General features: G+C 38.2%; 1 protein-coding gene across 1 annotated transcript in view; it reads right to left on the minus strand.

The window, feature by feature from the left end:
- Nucleotides 1-27,406, minus strand: part of SEMA5A (semaphorin 5A) — a 227,816-nt gene that overhangs the window by 197,724 nt on the left and 2,686 nt on the right. The window contains exon 2 of the mRNA XM_074146236.1: nt 7,002-7,101. Coding sequence (XP_074002337.1) covers nt 7,002-7,101 — 100 coding nt within the window. The remainder of the gene's footprint in view (nt 1-7,001; nt 7,102-27,406) is intronic.

Consider the following 27,406-nt stretch of genomic DNA (forward strand, 5'->3'; position numbering starts at 1 on the left):
CATCTGGCAGCTCCCGTGCATTTCAGTGCTGTAAAGGCACACATGAGTAGGCAAGTTCAGCAAGAACAAAACAGCTGGTGATGTAAGACAGAAATCATTATGTTTGGACTAACATTTGTTGCAGAAGAAAACAGCTAACTGACATGAGAACACCATCTAACCAGGAACCAAGCAAAGGCATAAGTTGCCATATTCTGAAGCAGGACATGTACCACTGCTAGCACAAATCAAGTGTGTCAGGAATTCAATTAAAGGCAGGTACCTTCAGAACACCACTCTGATGTCATTTCTACAGATGTCTTACTCTGAAATAGCAGTGTTCTCTGCCAAAGAAGTTCCATTTACCCCTGCCATTTCTCTTTTCATCTTACCCCAAGTCAACTGCAGGACTTCTATGATCATGCATCATGTTAGTTCCACTAATTAAAATTGCAAGACATTAAATCAGCACAAGAAAACAAATAATTTATGTGGGGTTAGTGAACTGATGATTGTTACACTGCAACAAAACTATTACCAGAGCTGGTGCAAGGGAAGAGAAAATTGTGTGGTGGAACAAGGCACGAGCAAGAGAGGTACAAAGCATTAGCTTTTAAAAATATCTAGGAACCCATTGACAAGGTAGGAAAGAGAAGCAGAAGGGGGAGGAAAGACCTTCTGTTTTTCCGCAGCAGTAGGATGATAATTTCTCTTAGATTTAACATTAAACTATACCTTAGATTAGATCAGATCAATCAGTGGAAGGACAGACATTGATTACCCTGAACCAAGTGTCAAATGAGCAATAAACCCCAGATTGATGTTCAAAGAATATAGCACTAATTCCTGGTGCCTGTATATTCTCCCAATATGTAGCGCTCAGAGCATCTCATTAACAAGAAGCACTCAAATTCTCCTGCTGGGAGCAGACAGCAGCAAGAAGCAAACCTGTACAGTTATTTATTCCTCTATTAGAGATTCTTAAACCACTGTTAATGAATCCTTTAATTTGCCTTTCTGTTATTATGGCAAGTAGCGGTAATGGTTCAAATTAACGTTCCCAAACACACATCTAATTAAGTGAAAAGGCATACTGTTACAGTCCTTCATCAGCAAGATAAGGAGTGACTGAGGCAATAAGCCACCTCAAAGCAAGTTATAATCCTCAAAGTGAGTTTAATTAACTTGCAGGAGAACATACAGGAGAAAGTGACTGTAATTAGGATGCTCTGTGTAAAAAATAATGCAAGATATGTCTATATAGATATATTAACCAATTAAAAAAAAAGTTTAATAGCTTTGAGACCCATTTCTGATAAGTAAAATTATCTATATAAGATAATTTTAAAGTATAGCTGAAGTAGCTCAACTTAAATTTTAAAAAATAAATTACCATATCTTAAGAATGAACTCCAGCTACCCTCCGACCAGTTCATGATTTCAAGCACAAGAGGCTTGGAGAGAAGAGGATTGCTTTATTTTTCCTTTAAAGAAACAAGTTTCTTCTAACATAATTTTCTTGCATGGTCTGAATAAAACCATTAAGAAAAAAAAATAATTTAAAAGTCACAAAAAAAAAAGAGAAAAAAGAATGGATTAAAAAGCAAATGTAACTAATTAGTTTGAACCTCAACATTTTTGGACCTCCCTTCTGGGTTTGAGACTTGCTTCTAGTTGACTCTGTTTTACCAAAATGGCTGGAACACTTTTAACAATTTTTGATTTATAAAAACTAGAGCTGATAAGTGTTTAGTGCATTGTCAGAGAATGAGGAGAAAAAAAGGCAATGTACAATTTGCCAGGGTAATTAAGACACTGCCCTATCATTCCCCTGAGCTGGTCTTTTCCCCCCTCAATTGGCCTTTCCAAGTGAGTCACAAAGAAAACGCTGCAGGACATATGGCAAAGCGCTTCCACACAGGAAAAGAAGGCAAGGTTGTTCTTGGGGAAATCCATGATCTCCATTCTTACTGGCATTTCAAAATACAGAAATCATTATCATATCTGATTAGATGCTAAGTTAGTCCACTAAATAACACACGGAGAAATATTTATCTGAATATTTTATCAGGATTTATCAGAATAAAATAAATAAGCAGTCTCTCATTTCCTCGAGCTTACTGAGGAGCTAATGCCCTGAGTAATCCTTCACTGATGTCACTTAATTATAAAAGTAAATTCTGCACTGCCATATGGTTGGTTTTTTTTTTTTTTTTTGAACAAAACAAATGAATTCCCTAGAAGGTTTCAGATTGCAAGAGAACCGATTTATTTTTATCTGCCAGGTCATACGTGATGTTAAGAACAATGCCTGGGGCAAATTTTAAAGATACAGTTTCATGGGAACATAGCTACATTGCTATGTGACAAAAGTCAATAGGCTTCATAATGTACTAACAACTGGTTTACACTGTACAGAGAAAATTCAGTGTGGATGTATCTCATTAATCTATTCTCTTTTTTTTGCCATTTTACATAAATGTAAAATCTCATACAATTTATCACATATCTATTAAGAAATCAAGTTCCTTTTACATTAAATCTAGACCTAATTGACATAACACTGAAAAATTGGTCACATTCTTCAAATGTAAATTTTAGAAACCAGCAACCATAATGAAAATCATTCTTCTTCCCCTAATTCAGCTTCATAAATTGAACTGTAACCTTCGCTTGTCTTCACTATGCACTTTAAGCTGTTTGATCAAAGTCGGGCAAGATAAATTTCTCCTTCTGCCTTTTCCCCTGCCTGTCCCCACCCCCTCCACCCCACTCCCCCATTTCTCTAAGCTATCTAAATGAATTTTTCTCCAGAGTTTATGCCTAAACCTCCCAGGCAAGCAGGGCAACTGCAGGTTTTTACTGAGATCCAGGCTAACTCATCAGTCATTTTAGAAGATATTCCTCTCTCTGTGAAACCCTCGCCAATAGTACATATATATCTCCTTTTGCACAGCAGATTGACAGAAGACCAAATGACACTGTTTTAAAACAGAAGTATTACAACACTTACTCTTGAGATCCAATATACATTATTAAGCAAACCTGTTACACTGAAAGGCATTAATGATTGTCAAATGACTCTGCAACAAAGACAAGTGCAAGCCTCCTTAAACTTGAAAGTTGTGATAGCTTCTTTTACAATTAAAACAGAAGGTATAATTGATCCTGTACTGTACAGCAACATTCAGAAACTAAAGCAGTCGCTACTAAAAAAAATAAGCCAGACTGAACCAAACCCAAACTTCATTGGGATCAGCAGCCTCTCTCCCTAATGAGGGTGGTGGGAGAAGCAAAGGGGAGGGGTGGCTCCAAATCCTAGGCAACTCCTCACCACAAGGGAAATAGTGCCAGGGTGGACTGGATGATTAAAAGATGAAGGTGTGTGCTAGTATTGGAGTAGTAACATTTGTAGATCACTGCAGATGGTGTAAGGAAACTGAAATAAGGCTAGAAGACTCTGAATTAATCAACTCAAGACCTATAGGAGAACAGGACATTTTGCAGAATGAAATAAAGTACCAACCAGAGACTTCTGGCAAGGACTGGAAGACAACCTGCAGAGGAGGGGGAAGGGCAGATAAAATTGCAAAAAAATCTATTTTTGCACAGCAACTACAAATGCCCGCAGACATCAGAAGACCACTTTTATTTCCCAAAGTGGACAAGCAAGACTAATCTTAGCAATATAGGACTAGTAATTATCTTCCTGGTCATTGCCTGCTATGGCAAATACTATACAATAATGTCCTTTTCATATACTTAAAGATAGCTATTTCAAAAATACTTCTGTTCTTGATTGTTCACACTGGTAAAATGTGACAAAAATCATTGTTTCTTGACTAAATTACCTATGGCCAACTTAAACTGATTTGATTTTCTGCCAACACTACCATGTAGTTTATACAGCTATTTCCTTCCACAGATGTACCTGTTGATGGATTTATGGGCAGGCACTGGGCACACACTCAGCCTTTGTTTTCCTGCACTACAATTTCAACACTCTTCATTTGCCTTTTAGCAGCCGTTCCATACACCTCTTTCTAATTTCAGTTAACCTTGTTTAACCATATATAAACAGAATAATACACACTACTACAGTTTAAAGCCTGCCAAGGACCTTGTGCAATGGTATCAATAGTTCTCTGCCACTACAGGAGACACCTTTTGAGGCATCATGGGATCATATCTGTCTTTTCGTGTAGCTGTGTGACATTGGCAACTCCCAACGGGAATACAGTCTGAATCCCAGCTGGGATCTTCGCTGCCTTGCTTATTAAGACAAGTCATGAACCTCTTGAGTGGCTGTAGAATTTTAAAAATGGAAGAGAATTACCCTCCATGAACATCAGTGAAGGAAAAGGTATTTAAGAGATTTCAATAGTGTCAAATTTTCACAATACTGTTTTGTTTGGTTTCTGAGACAGAGAAATTTGGGGGAAGACTTCACTAACCTCCACTAAGGTGAAAAAAATCAATTATAAACTTAGGCTGAGCCAGGACACAGCTCCTGGCTGTGAAAATCATCCCTCTGTTTAGAAGGACACCACCTTACAAAAGTGGAAGCCTAGAGGTGCAAGCATCACCCTCTGTTCCTGTTCCAGTGCTGGCCAAGTAAATCATAATGGGAGTACTTCTCTTCAGTGTAAAGGGAGCAATGTAAGTTTATTTGTAGCTTTGCCATGTGCCCCTGCGCATTTCCCTTCTCTACCCAATCAGTGGTAGAGAAAGGAAAACCAAGTAACTATCATTTTTACAAATGAGCAGGAACTGTTAACTCTTCAGATCTTACTTAAATCATATTGCACAGTTATTAGTTTTTCAGTTCTGAAGTGTCAGCAAAAGAAAATAATAAAATAAAAAAACCTGTTGGAATACTCTAAGAGAAATAACTGTATATCTAAAGATACTTCACCAGGGATGAGGAATTAACAGTGCATTCTCTTCACTGCCTTTATTTGTCGCTTAGGACAGAAAATGAATTCTTCCAATGCCTCCTCAGATATATGAATCCAATGAGGCAAATATGCAAGAAACTTGTACTAAAGTTTTATCCACAGGCCATAGCACAAGTATGGTAATATTAATGCTTTGTTCAGATGGCTCCGGGTAAAAGGTAACTACAAACAGTGCATTAAAAAAAAAACAACATTGCAGCCAGCTGAGACTACGTAAGGCTGCAAACAGCACTCCTGTAAACAAGCAGAAAACTAAACACCATATTCACAGTGAACGGCTTCATCATTCTACATGGTAGCAGGAACTACATGCAAAAAGTGCATAATCAGTTAACATAAACACTTGCATTTTGGGGACTACAGCACCATGACAACTGGTTGCTAGTTTCTGAATCTATGACCCCTTGATACACAGTGACTTTCACCATGTAGTCTGGCATAATGCTTTAAAAAGAGAAAAATGTGTACTGGAAAGGACATACTAATATGAATAATATGTACATTTAGAGCAACCTGCTGGCAACTGCAGTCATTCTAAAGCGAAGTCTCCAGGGCCAAACACAACAGCGCTGTGAAAAAGCTTTGAATTTAGAATGGAAATACAGAATAATGAAAGGAAAAATCCAAGAAACAAATAACAGCCAAGTATACTGGACTGTGGAAAACAAAGATTTCTGTTGTGATTTTAAAAATACTGAATATTTTTAATTTTGTAATTTTAGCCAGAACAAGAGATATGAAGCTCTTAAGCAGCATTAACTTCCAGAGAAACCAAATGAATCCTATTGCTTTAACTGTATTGGGTCTTTTGCAAAAGGCAGAATTGGGAGCTGGCATCTTTTTGTAGTCACTGACTATTCAACAAAATCATCCAAAGCTTATCCCATAGTGGATCAAAGGACTTAATCAAAAGCACAAGTTTAAATGAGCACACTCTTTACTGAGATTTGGAGCCCAGATAAACAGTATAAAGGAAAAAAAAAAAGAAGAGGGGAAAAAATAATTTTTTTCATTGGTTATTGAGACCTACAAAGTGTGCATTTATCCAACACACAATTCCATGGGACTGAGGAAAGGCTCAGACAGCTCTGACTTTCGCCGGTTGTCTTTACAAAACATTGTCAGTTGACAGCCTCATGCCTCATTTCATTTGGCAACTTACAGAATAGAAAAATCAACATGAATGCACAGGATATCCTACTTCAGGTGGGCCAAACATATATGTATCTCCACACTCAAAGTTTTGCACTGTAGCTAAACAACTTCTATTGTCACGTGGAAAAAATTTTTCTCACAGTGCATTCTACGACTCTGTATTTTGAACCTCATTTTCAACTAAGAAACAAATTGGGAAACAGAAGTTTATTCCAATCCTAAATCTAACAGAAAAATTAAGTGACTAGAACTTCATTAATTCAAGAGTCAAATATATTCAGACGGCAGATTTAAATTAGATGGTTAAATTTTTTTGCCAACCGAAATGTTTTAATCCATATGCGAAGAGTAGAAAAAATGGTGTTCAAGGACTGTCACTGCTTCAATGTTGACACCTAAGACAGTGTCACTATTGATCACAGCTTGCAAAGTACTGTCCTACTGTGCAAAAATTATAATTATCACCAACTTTACCACTAACTCTGCAGTCTTTAACAGATCGTTCCTGGAATTGTCCTGAATAATTATTAGAATCATCCTAGCACAAAGAGTCATACTGTGTAGCCAAATTTGGGATCATCGTAAGTTTTATGCTATGGTAACTTTTGTCACATTGTCATACAGCATCTGTATGTTCTACTGTATGCATCCAAAATTTGAGACTACTCCAGGACAGTCCTCTTAAAGATGAGAATAGTGTAAGCTAACGGATCCTTGATACCAGGTGATCCATCCTTTAACTTTGATCAGGAGTAAGAGAAATAAACATACATAATGTTCAGTTTAGTGGGTCTGGAGGAAGGGGAGTCGCACAGGAGCAAACCAATGTTAGAATTTGGCTCAATATTACTTATCAACAAAGAACAAAATCCAGTCTGATGTAACTTGAAAAGAAAATAGATTTCTCACCTGGCTCCAGCAATAAGCTCTTTTTGTCCTGGGTCAAATGTTAACTGTGAGAAGTCCACAGCACCTTCTGCTCTGAACACATGTAACCAAGGGGCAATTTCTAAAAGCAATCAAGAAATACAACTGTTACTGTAAATGTCATAGTTGTAGTACATCAGGTAGCCAACATTACATTTGCAGATACTGTGGGGCTACAAGTTTTCTCAGTATGGTCCTCTAAGGAAACATAGGAGACTTTTACCACCATACCACATAATTTACACTACAGGCCTGTAAAATATATAGAGCAGTTACCCAATACACGCTTGAATGAAGTATTCAAATTTTGGTCTGATTTATAAGCCAGATGTGGTTTTCCTCCTTATGTGAAGCAGAAAAGACCACAGTACAACTGCAACTCACTGGTATATACTCAAGTGAAGTGCGATTAGTTTTCCATGCATCAGAAGTAGCTGAGGACTAGGGGGTTTGTTTTTTTTTTTACTTTGTTCTTTAAAAAAGGACTGATCAAGTGGAAAACAATGAGAAAAACAAGCAAATTTGACTTTTCATCATTTTCACAATAAAAAGGTTGAGACATGAGGGATGAAAAAGGAAAACAGCTTGACATTCATGTGAACTTTTGGGGTTTTTAACCTGCCTTTCTCAGACAAATTTAATGCTACGTAAAACAGGGCAGACAAGTGGGTGAGTTCTGAAAATCAGCAAGGAGCATTACTTGTGTTCAGAATAAGAATCTATTCCTACTTTCATAGTTAAACACACATAAATAACTGCACACTGACTCTTTAAAAATTTGCATTATTATTAGCTATTTTCGCATTCATATCACTAGCTTGATGAACACAGCATGACTTTTTTTTTCTTTTTTACACAGACAGAATACATAAAATTGCTATAATGACATGACAATGTCGTTCTTGGCAATGGTTCTTTAAAAAAAAAGTGTAGTTGTACACAAACCTTATCAAAGTATTGAAGCATTTTGCTTTTTTTTTTTTAATGTAGTCACAAAGCAGTGGTCTGGAACATATGTGAAAGGTGAAGAGGGCTATGTATATATGGCACAACAGGCTGTGGAACTGTCTATTTGAAGATTATAGATGTGAAACAGTCAATAAACAGACCAAGAGGTGGTCACATGGTTGTGACCATTTAGAATACAGAGTCAACACCAACCTCCTTGCTGTGGCAGTGTAATTTTTTATACTGGTATCACCAGCTGCAGTTCAGGTTGCCAAAACCCATTCTAAGCTCCTTTCTTTGCCCATGAGCATATTTTTCCTTTTGCAAATGTCTGGGTTGAAATAATCCATGTCTGGTGCCTGTTTCAGGATGATTTGTTCCTAATTTAAATATTAAAGTTTTAGCACAAGTAGGTCATCCATTCCTAAGGAGAGGGCCCATGAGAAAAATGTTATTCTGTGTCAAAATGTGTTCAGCCATTGCAGAGAACCATTAAACATACTGTACAGAAGCTGTAGCGTCGTATACTTTGGAAAAACAGATGGAACTGTGCAGGAGAATCACTTAGGTGTCACAAAAATAACTTGTGCATTTTTAATGACAGCCTGTATGCATCTGGGCAATTTCAGGCCCATAACACCAGTTTGTACATGTTCTGCAGAACTTGTAGAGAAATTCACTGTTGATTCCATTTGCACTGGATAGGTTCTCAAATCGGGGTCTGAACACTCGGTGGGAGGGGAGATGGGGCCAGATGTTAGATAACTATGATTACAGCTGCCATCAGCTACTACTACAGATGCTGTGCATAGAACCCAGCAAGATTCCATAGGAGGAAAAAATATATACACACACATTTATATATATGGTGTTGCCTTATACATAATTATTTATCTATTTATATTTTTATATATAAGGCTACACAGGCAAGCCCAGAAGAGGCACTTCTTAACTTTTTTTGTACTTGATTTTGCAACCTTAACTTTTTGGACACGCATTTTTTATGAAGCAATCAATTGCATAGTTCTAAAAAATCGAGAAATTAGGTAGGACATAAGGATGAGGAAATCCAGATATAAGCCTTGAAGAATCTCACTTCATGAATAGAGAAATAAAGCTAAATAAAATTATGCTTATAGTTTATCAGCCGATGTATCTAAAATCTCCCTAAGTTCTCTCAGACATTTCCCACATGGACACAGAACATGCACATGGTCTTCACAGAAGACATACACACATACACACATACACACACACACACTCTGAATCAGAAACAGCTCTCAGTTCTGAGAGATGTAGAGAGGCTACATTTCCTTGTATCAAGCACTGTGACTGAGATAGAAATGGATGTAAAACCATTTTATAAAGCAGCAGAAATTCAGTCAAAATCATAATACTGATGAATAACCAATAAAACCACAGAACAAATATCCTATGGAAAAAAATCAGGGCTTTGAAGACAGAATAGAGTACCTAGGCTGGGAATACAACCAAGCCTGTCCGCAGAGGTTGCAAGACAGGCTGGAAGGACAACCTAGGACATGGCTTTAGTCCCTTGGTTGCTATGTTCCCCTTCCACGTTGTTGCACAAGCCATGGGAAATGCTGCCTCACACACAACAGGGAATTTGCGCTCTTGGAGATGGCAGCCATGGCTCCTTGGGCTCTCTCTGCCTACACTTGTGCCCAGAGATTTCTGCCTCTCAGGTACAATCTTGCAGAATCACACACAAGTCTACTCCTACACTGCCAAAGCACAACTTGGGCTATCAACGTACTAACATTCAAATTTGTATTGCTGTGTGCAAATATGCAGAGCTGAAAACGCCACTGGCTCAGCAGCAGATCTGCACACAGGTAAAGCCAGACCCACTGTGGAAACACCAGTCTGTGAAAGAGAAGACAAGCAGTTGAGAAAAGGATTAACTCGGGTCCATATTGGTACAACAAATGAGACTTGGTCTCCCGTAAAACAAGGAAAGCAGTAGCCCCCTTATGGGGAGGCCAGGGATATTTCAGTACACAGAGGTATTCTGGTGCCAGGAGACTACAGGAAAGACTGAGATTCAAGGAAACAATTCTCTTCCACTTAGCTTGCTGTCTTAGGAAGGCACAATAAAGCTTCAAGGTACAGCAAGCAGGTGATTGAGACCATTTCCAGGTTTGCAGCAAGGGGGCAGGGGCCAAGCAGGGTAAGGCAAGCCCAGGCTAGAGAACAAGAGAATGAGGACTTGCTAAGACGTCTCTCTGAAATCTGATTCCCCTCTGTCCCTCCAAAATATAAATTATTTTATCCTGTCTTTGTTGCATTCAGCAGTGTTCTTGCTTGAGGGAGTAAGGTCAGGAAGAGCAAATGGCAGCTAGAGCTGGTGGTTTTTTTTTCAGTAAACACTCTGAAATTGTCTCTCTCATGTGTGTCATTGTGGCATCACGTGTCACACAGGAGTAAGCCTTTATGGGATTAGTGATGCTTTGTAAGGGAACTTCATGATGCCTCTGTAAGGGAAAACAAAAAAAAAAAAAAACCAAATCAAAACAAAAAGACAATCAAACAAAACGTGTGTAAACTGTAAAAGAAAAAAACTTATTGGTGAAATTCTGCTTAAAGTTACAGTACAGAAAATTTACGTAAATAAATCAACAGAATAATTCATGTAAACAGCAAAATATAGCTTAGCTCCACCCCAAACCAGGACACAAGACCTTTCAGTTCTGTTACAAGTTATCTCCTTAGAGTTAAAAATGTTTAACAAGCTATTAAAGGTCTATAGATTATTTTCTTTGAATTAAAACTCACTTAAAGTAGTAAGCAATAATAATTTCACTTTATTAAAGGTTTTCACGTAGATGAAACATGACAAGCTCTACAAAATAACACAGCTATAGATTTTGTGTACTACAACAGTATCATAAATAAATGTGTAAATTAAGCTGGCCTGCTGACACGTCACCTAGTCGTACTGTCTGCTGATCACAGGTGACAAACAGCAATATCCCTTTCCAGTTCTAACCCTCCTCTTCCCGATATTCCCCTCCCTTTCCTCCGCCCACAGTTCATTTGCAGTGCAGTAAAATACTTAGCCCTTTAGGAACTTCTCTTTTCTTACTCCCCATACGGAAAACACTTACTCAGACACACCTTCAACCTGGATTTCCACACAGACACCCCCCCCTTTAAAACTAAGTATGCATAGTTACGGTTCTGCAGACATCGGTTTCAGACTTAAAGCTCTCTGTGGAAACCTATATCATGGTATACATACAGTCATGACAACAGCTGGTCTCTAATACACGCTGGGTCCTTTCATTACATTCAAGACATACTTACCCTTAGCAAAAAAAAAAAAAAGATTTTGGTTTTTTTTAATTGCTGTTACAGGACTGAAATCTGTAGGCCTTATAACTTGAAAACATTCATGAAAGAAAATGTACATTTTCCCATGGCACTAAACAGTGGACATTGAAAAAGCGGGATTCTGAGAAAGCTATAGCTCTCTTTAACGTGCTGTGAATCACATACTGTGGGTTTTCCTGGGTGATTCATGTTTTGGTTTTTTTTTTTTTAATCGCTTAGATTTAATAGGAAAAAAATTTGCCACGGTTCATAAAGCTACAGCAAAGCAAATGTATCAAAGTCCCCTCAGCTGCTAGAAAAGGTCAAGGGAGTCTCCTAAAGAGCTTTAAAGACATGAGAGGTTAATCAAAGCTGGGCAGGAGGATATTAGATACTCATACAAAAAATGAAAGTCCAGAAATCTGTCTTGGTTTTATTTTAAATTTAGTATTTGGCCAACAGGCCAGAGCTTGTTTGGTTTACATTGTCCAAAGATTTGCCAGGGGCTGAGCTCTACAGTTCTTTGCAAATGAAACAGCAACATTCTCTCTAACCTAAGTTTCATTATTCAACCCTTCAAAGTAGAGCTACAATAAACAGTAAAATAAACTGAGAAATTACGAATAAGGAATAGAGTAGTATGTTTAGAATTCAATTCAGAAGTGGTCTTTAATGGTAAATAATAAAGTTAAAAGACAATAAAGACCTGATTTCATTAAAAAATTAACATAGATATTAAAAATTTCAGTAGTGCTTATGGTGTATGTACGTGACACCTGATGCCATGGTGTCCTTTTTGAAAATAGTGAGCACAAAGTTAAGCATGTGCACAGTACCACCTTCTTGAAGAAATTCTGTTAGCAAAATAATAATAGTATTATTAAATAATAATACCACTACAGTTGAAAACTACCAGATTTGCAATATTAACAGAAGTCTCTGGGTGGCATCGCTACAACAAATTCACTAATCTTATAGTAAGAATATTAAAACATACTACTGCATGCTAAAGTTTTTATAATTAAAAGTATCTAATCTAAGGACGATACAATAATCCCCATCTTCCTGAAGCTGTATAATGATTTTAGCCTAACTGAGATCTTCGCTTCCTGTGATACTCAAGTTACGTTATTATCCTCTTCAAAGGCAGCGAGACAAGTCAGAAGTCCCTGCAGCGATGTGCCACGTTGACTCTATTACATCACCCCCGCTGCCCTTGTGGCCAGCCTCATTAACCCTGGGGGAATCTATTAAGCGAGGTGTCACGGCTGGCAAGAGGCCATCCACCCGTTCACGCATTCGGCACACCCTGTTTTGGGATTTATTTGGAGCATTCTCTCCTTGAAGACACAGTTAGGTGCACTTGTAAATACTCTGCCATGATGCTTCAGGACTTCATTGTCCCCAGCCATTTTAAAACTAGGACTGAGAAAACCAAGATTTTCTTCAATAATTTCTATGCATCATTGGTATCAATTCAGTGTAATTCTTGAGTCCTCATTTTAAAATTCCCATTATAATATAAATATATTCATGAATAATAAATTCACTCAAAACAACTTCAGGAAAAGAAGCATTACTCTGTGTTGGAAAAAAAAAGAGAAGAAAACCAGTATGCCAGAGCCTGTTGCATCTTTTACGATTCACTTTTGTTTAAACTTTTTTCCTTAAATTTCCAATCACAAGTCTTTTCTAGTTCTTTCAGTGTATTGTCTCCTTACAGAAATGCATTAAACACACCCTTCCTGGTAAGTCATGGACTCACTGCAGATGAAAGGAAAAAAAGCACCACAACTCAAGCAAATAAAAGAAATTAAGTGCAAATACTATCCCACAGTTTCCAACAACAGAAAAAAAAAAAAAGAGAAAAAAAAAAAAGGACTCCATCATGACAATTCAGCCAAAGAACAGCTGTACTACTTCTGAAACCAATCACAATTCACCCCTGCTTATCTGAAAGGGGATGAGGCTTAGTTCGTCAACAACTTCAACATTTCAACATTTTTACTACTGTTCAACATTTTTATCAACGATATAGACAGAGGGATAGAGTCCAACATCAGCAAGTTTGCGGACGACACCAAGTTGTGTGGTCTTGTCGATACACCAGAGGGAGGGGATGTCATCCAGAGAGACCTGGACAGGCTGGAGAGGTGGGCTCAAGTAAACCTCATGAGGTTCAACAAGAGCAAGTGCAGAGTTATGCACCTGGGCCGGAACAATCCTCGCTATCAATACAGACTAGGGGATGAGGTATTAGAAAGCAGCCCTGAGGAAAGGGACTTGGGGGTGCTGATGGATGAAAAGCTGGACATGAGCAGGCAGTGTGCACTTGCAGCCCAGAAGGCCAATCGCATCCTGGGCTGCATCAAGAGATGTGTTGCCAGCAGATCCAGGGAAGTGATTCTGCCACTTTACTCTGCTCTGGTGAGACCTCACCTGGAGTACTGTGTGCAGGTCTGGAGCCCTCAATATAAGAAGGACATGGACCTGATAGAGAGGGTCCAGAGGAGGGCCACGAAAATGATCAGGGGGTTGGAGCACCTCTGCTATGAGGACAGGCTGAGGGAGCTGGGGTTGTTCAGCCTGGAGAAGAGGAGGCTCCAGGGAGACCTAATAGCGGCCTTCCAGTACCTGAAGGGGGCCTACAGGAAGGCTGGAGACAGTCTGTTTACAAAGGCCGGCAGTGACAGAACAAGGGGTAATGGCTTTAAACTGGAAAAAAGCAGATTTAGATTAGACATTAGGAATAAGTTCTTTACCATGAGGGTGGTGGAACACTGGAACAGGTTGCCCAGGGAGGTGGTTGAGGCCCCTTCCCTGGAGACATTCAAGGTAAGGCTCGACGAGGCCCTGGGCAACCTGGTCTAGTTGGGGGTGTCCCCACTGACTGTGGGGGGGGTCAGACTAGATGACCTTTGAAGGTCCCTTCTGGCCCAGATGATTCTATGATTCTATAACTTAATTTGTTTTTCTAGAACTTATTCAAGGCATGTGCTGCTCAGGATTCGTGCACAATGACTCCATATTTTAAATAATTTTGAGCAATAAGGTTTAAAAAAAAAAAATCAGAAGTAAATAACAGGAAGAAAGCAGTTATAGTTACAAACGTGTGTGTCTAAGGTATCATATACAGTTTGGTTTTTTTTCCTCAGGAGAGCTTCTAAAACCTCAGCTGCAAACAGACTTCTAGTTCAGGCATCAGGACTTGTCCAGTTTTTATTACAGTGGAGAGAAATCCATGCTACACCTGAACAAACTACCTTCTGCACTCCTCAGGCTGCAGTGCTGTGAAGCTCCACCACAACTATGGGGGTTCTACTTCTGGTACATAGGGTTTAAATCCATACAAATGCAAGTCATTCTTTATATATTTGTATTTAATGTACATTACTGTACATTACTTAATGACTGCAAGCAATTCTTAACATATTTGTACTTACTTTGGACCAAATTCTTCCTCTATGCTAGCCTAGCACTGTTGCAAAACAGGCCAGAATGGGCTTTTCCCAATGGGTATATCCCTGTTGGATGCATTAACCATGAAATCATTAAAAGTGCTGTTTCTTTTGGGAAAGACAAGCAAAGACAAGACAAGCAAATCATAAACCAAAAAAACTCATTTAACAAATACAGTAAGCATAGCAAATATTTTTACATTTCTCTTACAGGAAAAACTCATTCTAGGAGGTAGAAGTACACCAGCAAAAACAATATGCTAACTATACTCATCTCAAAAGCTGAGCACGAACATCTGCCCTGATACTTGCTATTCCTCCATAAGGCCTATGGCCGAATCTGAACACTTTGAAGACAGCAGCTCAGTGCAAAGCAGAGAAGGCCTGCCCATTACAGGCTGCTTTTCCAAAACCTGTCATTCCAGACATGCTTTCTGTATGCAATGGTATGTTGGCAGATCTGCTTCCAGGACCATAAACCTCCTTAGACTTATAATCCTGACCGCCTAGGCAGGTTGTCTTGCAGAACTGTATCGCTAAGTTGATTGTGCCTTGCCCGTGCTGCAGAGCTGACTTCCACAGGAGGTTTGGGGAGAGGCCCACAGGGAGATGCCGTAGTATGCCCGTTGTCTAGTCTGGGCACGCAGATTCCCTGTAGGATGCAAAGCCAGGAGCACTCAATATAGTTACAGCCTCCGGTCAACACTCTGGGCATTCATTAACTCTTTCTACATGGCTTCTAATGCTGTCCCATCTTCAGTATGCATTTCAGGGGCAGAGAAAATTATTATTAATGCGTCTTACAATAGTAGGACTTAAAGGTAGAAGCAGCATTGCATTTTAGTCCCAGGGTTAAGGTTATGTATAAGGAGCAAGAAAACACCCAAGTAATCTGACCCTAAGATGCCAAGCATATATATACTCCACCAGGATGATTTAGAGGACAGGAAGGCGCACTTCTGTAATTTTTATCATACCAGAAAGACAAACTACTGTATTAAGAACCTTAGTCAAATGGACAAAAAAGAAAAAAGCGACTCTCTAACATTTAAACCTCACAGGGACAAATCTGTTCTAAAAAAAATGAAAAGCCAAGTCAATCTTAGCCTAATGTCCCAGTGAAATTCCTGGCCCACCTGCTACTGAGATTACAACATAGCTGGCATGTCCCATTCTTTCAGATATATGGTACAAACATCCAGATGTCAAGGCTAAGTAGTGTCATGGATGTAACGGATCTAATGGTCTTTGCTACCAGAAGGCTCTAATAATCGAAATGGAGTATACCAGAAGCAGACTGGACGCAACATATGCAAAGAAAAGTACTAGTTCAACAACAAAAAGATGGCATCAGTTGACATCATTTCATGCTTCGCTATAAAATGAAAGGATTAGGTCTGTTACAATACTCAGTAATGCATTTTAATGAAAAAGACATTGCATGTAGCCCTTACAGAACACATTTATACTAGAGCTGTATACACCACTGACTTCAGTAATACAAAATTAAGAATATGTGAAGATCATAACTGGGAAATAAAAGAATATGTATTTATAGTAGTTAATGTCTAATCTTTAATAAAGTTGAAAATTAAAAATATTTCTTATAAAAATTAAGATTTTTTTTTTCTCTAGATAATACATTGAAAAATATAGGTATTCAGGTAATTAGACAGTAATAACTGTGCAGTTTCTAAAATAGGGATCCAGGAAGATATGAGAAAATAAAACACCATTTCTTCCTGCCAAGGAAAAAAAAATAAAAGCAATCATTTAGGCAGGGTTCGCTAATGTAATCCAATCCTCTATAAAAGAAAAGATGGAGTTACAACTTTGCCCAGCATGATTAAATCAGCAACCACAAACTAAAAGATTCCTCTTTTAAGTCCTACCACACTACATTTGGTTCCCCTTTGGAAACATGAAAAGGTGTCAGATCTCCATCTGCAGTTCAGAGCTCATTTTTGCTTATGGGGGAGGGGGAAACAACAAAAAGACAAAAACCAACCTCAAAACTAAGCTCCCTTTCAAGATCCAGTACTCCGGAGGTCTCTTTAGATCACAAACAATGCAGCTGCCTTCCTTCTACTATCCAACACAACACAGTCCTGAAGCTTTTCTTTCCTTACAAAGACAACTGCAGAGGCCAAGAAATTAATACGTAGCTCTACCCTTATCTAGAAGCTCTGCCAGCTCCTCAAGCTCGTCTCCACTTTAAATCATCTGCAACAAAACAAATCCCAAGACCATAAACCTCTTGACATTTTCCAGAAAGTTCACCACCTGTTTATCGGGCCTTTGTTTTTTAAACAACTATTATAGCTTCAGAACAATTTTGGAAGTAATGAGGCAAGTCTGTAAGTAATTTATTTATTATTAATGGGAAAAACAGAAAATAAAGCATACTTAAAGTATATGTTTCTTGTCTTTAAACGAGTGAACTTGAACTTCTTTCTTAAGAAGTACCGTAAATTTACTTTCTTCTACCCAACTCCTCACATCTTTCACTGGTTCTGTCATTAGGCACAAGGTCACTGCCTCCACGAGTTGCAGATCGCTCTGCAGGCAGGGCAAGTGCAGTCACAGCAACTGTCCTGCTCTGCTTCCCTGACCTGCTTTTACAATCCACTCTTACCTCCAAAGTCTCAAGGTCTAAAATCCAGCCTGCATTCCTGTTTTCTTTGTCCTGCCAGAGCTTCCCCAGCTAGAAGTACACTTTTCTGCATTCTTATGTGTGTGCATATGTCTATTACTGGGATAATTAAAGGGAATTTGGGTTCTGGCTGTCTGTGCCCTCAGGGAAGAGACAGTAACATCTGCTGCAATGACTACTTATTTCTTATTTTTCTGAACAAGTGTTTTGAATTGTTTATGCTTCATTGTTCAAACACACACATTGCATACAAATACAAGAAGGTGTAAGGGAAAAAAGATTGAACCCCCACCTAGATGAAAGTGGTTTCAGCGCTACGAGCAGAGTTTTTATATACTCAGAATCATTTGTGAGTTCTACAGAAACTATGCAGTGACAAGGTATAAGCCATGATATACAATTACAGCTCTTTTGAATTTTCTTTCTCTCATAGACAGAAACAGCATGAAACTAGAGCCCCGGACCATTCCAGAGAAAAAACAATAAAATCTACTTTGCAAAGTTACACTGGCCAGCTGGAAGAGATCTCATTAACCATAACCTTCCCACTTCTAAGGAAACAAACCCTTGACTCAAACATGGAGTACCTGATGTTGTAATATTCAGTCATTTGAGGATAGCATTGTATTTAAAAATAATAACTAAGTATGATTAACAACAGTTTAAGTTGCCAAGAACTGTGCTTAAAAATTTTCAGTTGCCTGATCTTCTGCACTGTATTTTGAACAAACGTAAAGTGAATGTCAAGTAAGCCCAGAATTGAAACAGAATTTCCAAATCCAGGTCTGCTTTGAAGCAAAGGCCTACCAATCTTTACGAATTGTTCAAATTAGGAACCATGAAACTATCATGCCAGCAGACTACCATGAAGAAACAAATAAAAATTAAGAAAAAAGAAGGAAAGAGCCAAAACTGAATCATCTGAGTTTTGGGGGCTCAGTTCCAGGGTTTCGCCCCATGATGCATTTGAATGCAATACAGACTCATGTTTGTCTACTTGCAGATTGCACTCAATTGTCTTTCTTACTCCGTTTTGTCATCACATAATCTGTTCTCATTATTTTGTAATGGAATATTCATAAGTATCAACCTGAATGACATCACCTTGACATAAACTAAAACCCACTGCTGTAAAAACACAGTAGGGATTGCAATCTGCCCTCTTGCTGTTTTGATTCTCCACTGGCTCAGCTGTGGGAAACTGCTGTCCTCATAGTAATCATTAAGCTTTGTTTTCTTGAAGCTATCAGAAGCAGATTTAGCAACCCAGCTCTTCTTGAATTGTGTACACACCTGGCTGTACAATAGATAGGAGCTCAGGGGCAGTGAATGCTTAGTGGAGAAAACAAACATAACAAAGAATTTTCAGAGGGGGGCACCTGGAGAATGACAAGACAGATTTCAGGTGTCATGCTTGTAAGGGCAACCAAGAAGTCACCTCCATTGCATTTCACAGTTAGGATGAGACTTCTGTATAGCAGTGAATAGCTTAACATGCATTAGAAGAAGGAGCTTAAACACAAAGCAAAAAGATCTGAGGGATCACTGGACACTACTACAACAAATTTACTCTAGCAGGTTACATGTGATGGAATGGTTTACAGGTTGTATCACTTCAACTCAAGATTCTTACGTATAAACACACACACATATTCAGGCAAAGGAGGTAGCATCCAGACCAGAAAGATAAAACACATACAAACTGCACAGTTAAAAAAAAAAAACACAACCAAACCCAATAGTTTTAAAATTAACAGTGACCAGAAGCCTGTCATCAGATTAGACGCAGATTAAAGAAGAAAAGTAGAGATGAGATGATGTTCAGGTAAGGAGGCACAAGAAGGTATACAACCTAAAAACACAGGCAGTACAGTGCTAATGAAAGGTGCTAAAGCAAAGATCCAGAGAGTTTAAAAAAAATTTTCAGGGAATGTTCTTTACCAAGCGCACCATAGTGAGAAAAGAGTAAAGCTAAATTCACATGCTTTAAGAGAGAGAGAAGCCTGGGGGACAGCATATGTATGGAAAGACTATGTTATATAAGATTTAGATAGAGGACATAGAGGGAAAGACCAGAAAATGATGGGAACACACAGAGGAAAAGACAAAGGAGGAGAGAAAACCTCAGGGAAACACAAGGATTATCATCCTGCACCAGACTTATATTCCTTCTGTTTTAATATCCTGTTTGCATCACTGCCAGTTCAAGACAGCCCTGAAAAAAAGGTATAAGCAACCTACTGTAGACCGCAGTGGTATTATCAATCAAATCTTAATATTATGTCTCAATTCAATCTCTGAAAACGAGGAATGGTCTAAACCCGAAACATATAATTTAAGAGCAGAAAAAGGGGATGACAGACTACAGAAAGCTAATCAATGCAACAGTTCTAAAATAAAATAAAAAAAAAAATTATAAGAAGGGTGTGAGAATTCTGATAAGAAAGAAAAAAACACCAGCAAACGCAGGAGGATGAACTAAGACAGACTTTCACCCAATTTACAGCATAAACCACCTTGCAGGTCAGCTGGTCCACACTTGAGGGTGGGGACTTATTCAGCAGGATAGGCAGAGATGAACACGCTCCTATAATAAAGACTATTTCTCAGCTGTGAAAACTATGCCATGAAGTTCAGTTGTGTTTTGACGTAAGGAAATACTACTTGCTGCATTTGCCGTTCCCAATACTGGTGGAAGATTTATTTTGCCCTGGGGAGGTTCTGCCAGTCAAAAACCAGTAACCACAACTCAACAAGCACAGAGCTCACACGGCTCTTCCCAGGAAGCACAGCTCCCCCTTCCAGTGATGCAGAGGGACGGCCTGTCTGACTGCATAACACACTTGACATCCTTAGTCGCGCCCTCTCTTCAGAGGGGCTTAACCTTTCACGTTTTAACACTTACATGCTGGCTTTGGCAACCAGCCACAGAATTCATTTTGAAGGAAATAATGTTGTATGGTTAGGGGAAACCAGAATTTCATCTCAACATGGAGTTCTGTAAAGAAACCTGCTAATTTTTTATATGTGTATTGTAGGGAACAGAAGCATAAAGCCAATTGCCTATAGACAGTTACAACAATGGCATGTTATTTTCATGAGAAATATCTATGTTTCAATTAACAAAACCTTGTTTCTAGAACTGTCTTGCAATGACACAGTCTTATTTATGTTGGCATATGAACATCCTAAACTTTTTCATTTACATTGTTTTAGCATAATGCAATTTCTTGATTCTATTAATTCTGTCCAAGACTATAGCTCTTAAAATATTTTTTTCATGAAATATCTTCAGACCTGAAAACACAAAGACCAACAAAACAAGTCATATTGTAACACAAAGAACATACAGGGTAAAGCCTGACACTAATCTTGGTAAGAGCTTGGAGCCAGGACTTCAAAGCGGAACACGCTCCCCACCCCATCCATTCCCCCACTGCAAAACCAAAAAGATGCCCCCAGGCCAAAAAGAAAAAAGTGACAAGCAAGAAAAAGACAAGGAAAAACTACAACCCCACAAACAACAGAATAGCACTTCTCTTTGTAGAAATTATTTTTGTTCTAAAGAGCACTGTCAAAGTCCAGGTATTTGGCATTATTAACAACTACTTTAGTCAATTTACTGTAGAGCTAGTTGTAAAACAGTGAGCTCCTAATTCTCAGAAATGGTAGAGAAGAACTGCATTTCTTTGTCCAGAAAAACTTCAGAACAAAACCTGAAGTGAGCATTGCAAGTGGAAAGACAAGCTTATGACAAGTCAAAGTGTCTCACCTGAATGTGACAAATTACCATGTAACAAGGAAGTATCTACCACGTTCAGCCACACAAACAAAATCAGCTGCTATTCAGTGTCCTATAGTCTTTTCAATAGCAAAACAGTGGTGCCACAGAAGCGGGTCAGGAAAGAAAGCACATGAAAAAAAAAATCTCTTTGAAGCAGCACTGACTGCACTTCTCTACTTCCACCCATTCTGACAAATAAACACAAAGTATCTCTGAATGTTTACTTAAGAACCTGAGTGGGAAAAGGGAAAAATTAACAAATGTTTTCCCCCCACACCTCTAAGATTCCTGGAAATTGTTAAGTTCCAACCAAGGCCTAAGGGTGGACCAAGGTTTTCCCAGATCTCTCGGATGATGCAACACCCAGCAGAAAGTGACATTCAGAGACTGGCAGTAGGGGGAACAGGTGCCACCAAGTGAGTCGAGACAGGCCCCATAAATGCCGCGCAGAACCTGGAAGGGAAGACCACTGGAATGAGTCTTTCCAGAAATTTGTTCACTACCAAGTATGAAAACAGAGGTACACAGAATCAGAAGGCCAGTAACTGCAATTGTCACTATCTTTCATGAACTAGCAGTCTAGGTTACTTCAGGAGAAGTAACCGAGAAAACTGAATTAAGGATGTTTCTTGTGAAACATCGAGCCGCTGCTGTGAGAGGCCGGGCAGGCTGCATGGGCACCCTCATCAGCAGTGGAGCCCACAGGGCAACCCACTCCTCACCGTATGACTGCGTCCTGCCAGGCTGTGACCACCGTGCAGCCACCAGCTCCGTGAAGAACTGGGCACAAATAGATGATACCAAGGCAAGTTAAAAAGGGATGACTCTCAGTTCCTTAGCCATGCAACGTTAACTAGCTGTAGACATGCTCTTCCTCTTCAGTCAACACCCATTAGCTTTGGATGTGTCACAATGCAGTCCCTGAAGAGGGAGAAGCACTGAATTCTCATGAACCAGCGTGGAGACTATGCATCTAGAACTTAAAACTTCAGCAAAACCTAATTTACACTGTGCCAGATGACTGAGAAACAATGGATATGCTTTTCATTAATGCCTTTTCCAAGGGGTAGATCAGTAAAATACTCACAGTAACAACTGTCAATAGAAGGGTCAGAGTATACCTTAAACATTTTATGAAAAAAAATTAAAGTACTGTTTGGTGGAAAAATAATAAAATAGAAAAAAAATCAAAGCAATATTGCGTCTTCTCTTTTTTTTGAACACACCAAAACTTCTAGAAGATGACAGAACTTCAGCTGCTTAGAAGCTCTATTTCTTGGTTGCTGATCTGTTTCTTTAACATATTCCAGTTTGGATGGTTTACAACCTTTCATTAAAAATGCTCATCTCCATTAAAACTACACGTCTTTTGAAGAAGGAAAAAAAAAAAGAACAAAAAACCAGATTTTAATTCTATATGCCTGATGTGTACAGCTAGTGGAATGTGGCAGGAGCCTCTCACTCATTCTGCTGCTTTGTTAATAACCAGGAAACTTGACATGCTCCAAACTTCCACTTTAGGGCAACAGGGAAGAAATCAGCAATGGAAAGACTATGGAAAGGCTCATAGGACATGTCTGTGCAGCTCACTAGCCATCGCAGCCACTGCTGATTTTCAATTACCAGATACTTATTAAAATTATTAACATTCTATGATGGTCCAGCAATTGTCTGGGATGCCAAAAGAACTGTAAATTGATGCTTGCTTTAAAACATGATCACTTCTGCCGAAAAATTTAGCCAGTATGCAAGTGCTTTGCTTAGAGAATTGAGTTCCTGCCATACCCTGTTTTTTATGGGAACACACACCAAAGATACTGGGTGATTCAGGGAAATAGTAAGGGGGGATAGTATGCTTCAATCTTAAAAGCCATAATTTTAAAAATTAACTAAGCAGTTGAAAGTCACTATTCCCCAGCCAGCACATAGTCTCCTATACACAACTAAAGGCAATCCTGATTCAATTCAAAAAATATAGAACTTGTGGAAGAATTCTTTTTCTCCGTAAAAGAAGCTGGTTCTTGGCCGGGTAGTGCAAGCAATCTCATAGTCCTATCGTCTAACAGATCCAAGTCACAATACCTGGTAATCAAATGTCATCACTGATGAATCATCTTTATTTAAAGAAAAACCCAAAAGAGAATAGGGGATGGAAAGCAATATACCTCAATCCCACTGCGGAAGCTGGCAGGAGATCTTTAAAGTGTATTTTTGAAAACCATTGGAAAGAGAAGGACAAAACAATAAAAACTGAGCAGCTTAATAGACTACTATTAGTTTAAACAGTAGCTTGCAATGAGATTAGGGGAAAGAGAAGAGAGTACAAATGAAAACAAGTTCACACACCATGTATCTTTCTTCATTCAGCCCGCACGTTACTTCCTCTTGGCACATGCTAAGTACATGCACTCCATATACAAACCACACGATAAAATGAGCAGAGATATGTACTGAGTCTATATTACTTAGACAAACATCAAGTGAGGGAATTCTGTGGTGGTTAGACAATAAGGTTAAGAAAACATATTTCTTAGGATTTCCGAACCAAGGAATCAAAAAATAACTATGCTATTTTTCTTTTCTGGTTAACCTCAAGTAAAAATGAAGGGTCTATATTCATTTCTTCTATGGATTGAGACATGTTATTTTTGAGCATGTTTATTCAACAGATGATAACTTCCTTACAGCACAGCATGTATTTAAAATATCACTAAATACAGCTTCTAAAATTATGTCCACTGATGCTTTTCTGTTGAGACAGCACAACCTTAAATTCCAATTACTTTATGGGAGCATAAAAGAATGAGATTTGCCCCAAAGCAGATGATCTCAGCTGTACCCTGAACATCAATTAAGTCAAGCTCACAACTGCATTTTATTTGAGATAGAAAAGCCTAAGAAATTTGACTTTATGCATGTAAACTGCAGGCCAGTCAATATTTAAAACTTCACATCTGAAATTGGAGTTGGGTCAATTTTTTTTCCAGCTTACTCTCACACACCACTAAGCAGTTGGGATGGCCTCCTCAGTTCTACCCCGTGGATGGGGTCTGCCTATAGCATGAGTCTTCAGCTGAGTGTGTGAGTTTTGACAGGTCTGACAGTTTCAAAGTTCAGCAAATGTGCAGGGGGGAAATCAGGTGCCACTGTAAATATTTTTACACCTTTATTTAAAAAAAAAAAAATCCGTAATAAAACATTAGCTCTATCTACCACAGAGGTTCTGTAGAGCAGGTGGCTAAGTGCTTTGAAATTTATGGAGATATTTAGACAAACATTACACTACTCAACTGATTTGCTTTGTTTTTTGCGTAAGAATAGTTCAACTTTTATAAGTCATTGTTTCTCATAGGCATCTTATTTTTCTAAACACTGTTTGTCTGTGATTTACCCCTCATTGTTCCTACCCAGAGGAAATTTGGTTTCCACAGCCTAGTCTAACTATTTAGGTTAAACACTTCCCTGCACTATATTAAGAGAGCGTGTTTTCCAAGCTGACCGTCAGTAAACCCTAACACACTTTACAGAGCTAATATTTCATATCTACACATACATAAAAGCATATCCAGATAAAATTTAATAAACACATATCCAGATTAAAAAAAAATAAAAAAATAAATTAAAAAAAATTAATAAAAGTGAAAATTGTAAGGCTCTATCTTTAGTGACCAGTTTATTTCAGCTCTTTTTTTCTTAACTTTTAAGTTATTTCAAGCATAAATATACTTACACATTGGAAACATATGCAAAGACCAATAATCTCACAGTATGAGTCTCTGTGTGTCCATTCTGTTATCTGCACCTTGTTTTCTTGCACCCAATTCTATAAATTGCACACAATTTATAACCTCTTGACTCTAACGCCTCTACTGGACTTATGCTACCATAGCTGATGAATCCTCAGTACATGCATGTAACATATGCAGACAGATTTATTTTTTTTAACCTTTTTTTTTTTAAAACAAACAAAAAAAAAGCCTGAATTTCAACAGACTAGTACACCTTTACACATCTGGAGGCAGATTCCTCCTTGGAGAGAAAAAAACTTAAAAGAGGGACTATGCATCATCACAGTCAGTCCCACCACATAAAACACTGAACTGCATGCTACCAGGCTGGTCCTGTCAATCCATCCCATACTTAGAGGTCTGCTTTTATATAAATCTGATCTCTGTGATAGCTCCTACCAACTTTAAGTAATGAGAAAATGAAATTTCCAGCTTTCGAGGAAGACAGAAAGTGCCTTATTCTAGTCTAGAGAAGACCAATGACAACAGATTATAGAGCTGAAACATTTTCAGATCTACAGTAGACTTTCTTATTTATTACAGTTTATTTATTACAATTATTTATTATAGTTTCTAGGAGAGAGAAAAGGTGAGTTATGCATTCCTAACATTAGTTATGCAGATAAACGAATTACAATGTGATTATTACTACTGTGTATGACAGACATAAAATGAAAGAGATTTTTAGGTCATGTCAAAAATCCTTTGAAAGTACATGCACTTTCCCTTGTTCTCTAACCTGTCTTTCCTCTTCCACCAGCAAACAAAGTACTGGAGTAAAGGTTCTCAACTGATGGAAGATATTCTTGCCATTTGTTATCAGAAGATATATCACGGTCTTTTAGCTAAAACTATTTAGCTGGGAAAATCAGTGATAGAAATAGTATCTGCCTCTACAAAAGGTAGCTTGACAGTATCATCAGCTAAGTGAGCAGTTTTTGATGGGCAGTGGGAAAGAAAGTTGTTTCAGGAGATACATTCCCTTTCCCTATTTCACCATGACAACTCCCGGGGACTACTTTTTCTTTTTATTAGTTTTTTGCAGCTGTTCATCCATACGCTACACCAGGCACTCACACCATTAGTTTTATTTAATAGTTTATACTCCATCTACCACTACTCTCAAAGGAAGACAAATCAAATAAGTACATCACTATTTTGGCATACCAGAAACTACAAAAAAAAAAAAAAAAAGGCTTTAGTCAGTTATAAATAAAACAAAAGAGTTGATATCTCTGTAAAGTTAGTACTGAGTTTACAAGCTTTAAAGTACTACCGCTCAATACCACTCAGCCTTGGTTGATGTTCAGCATACCACACAACATTTAGCTCTGGTGGATCTAATACTATTATAAGATGACTTTACAGAATAGAGTATCAGTGCAGCATTCAAATTAAAGGTTTCGTAGCTGTTAAGAATTTATTTCAGGACTCTGTGTTGGTTTAGCAGCACTAATGTCAATAGATACAGAGGGCATTTTCCTATAGGCATTCATGAAGTCAGTAAATGATGCAGGAAGAATACAGAAATTGAGAAGAGGGATGGTTAAATCCTTCCAAGTCCTACTGCAGGACTCATTCACAGAGTAGCTCTTCTCACAAACTTTTTTTTTTTTTTTTTTTAATACTTTTATACACCAAGTATCATTCCTAACATACAAGTTCAAAGACAAACCTCTCAGTCATCTTTTCCTGCACTCTCCTATCTTCTGTTTTCCCTTAACTAGCAGTCCTGCAACTACAAGTCAATTGCTGTGTGCCCACACCAGTTATGTCACCTAGCTATCAAATATTTTATACTGCATTGCAAATATGTTTCTCCAAGCACTTTCTAAGATTTACTGATGATTCCTGACAGATTGTCAAGAGGGAGTCTGGCATTGAAAATCTTACTAAATCTCATATTAACAATCTGAAAATAAATGCTTCTATATAATTGTATTTCCCACATATATTTACAGCAAAAAGGAACTGGTTTTGTTCAGTAGACTCCTTACTGTGACATTACCTCTGGCTATATCAAAAGATGCAACTAAAACACAATGACAGAGGAGGTGTCTGTCCCCAAAAAGCCTTAATGTTGGCTGAATTAGATTCAAAAACCAACACATTTTTAATCAACTTTTAGCACATGGCTCTTGTAATGAGTCTCAATTATTTGCTTTTACAGTTGCATATACCAAAAAAAAAAAGTCATGCAGTAATCCCTTAGTTTGTGAAATTAGACAGTTAAATACCAGAATTTTAACTGCCCTACTACTTTAGTTTACAACATTGTGTATGCATGTTATGATAAAAATAACATTTTTAACTAAATTATACACACAACATGAATGCTAAGAAAACCAGACATTTTATCAGAATAAATCGTACTAGTTAGTCCATCAATAAATGAGACACAAAGGTCCCTCCTTCACAATAGA

Source organism: Numenius arquata, chromosome 4 (genome assembly GCF_964106895.1).
Source record: "Numenius arquata chromosome 4, bNumArq3.hap1.1, whole genome shotgun sequence".
NCBI classification, from domain to species: domain Eukaryota; kingdom Metazoa; phylum Chordata; class Aves; order Charadriiformes; family Scolopacidae; genus Numenius; species Numenius arquata.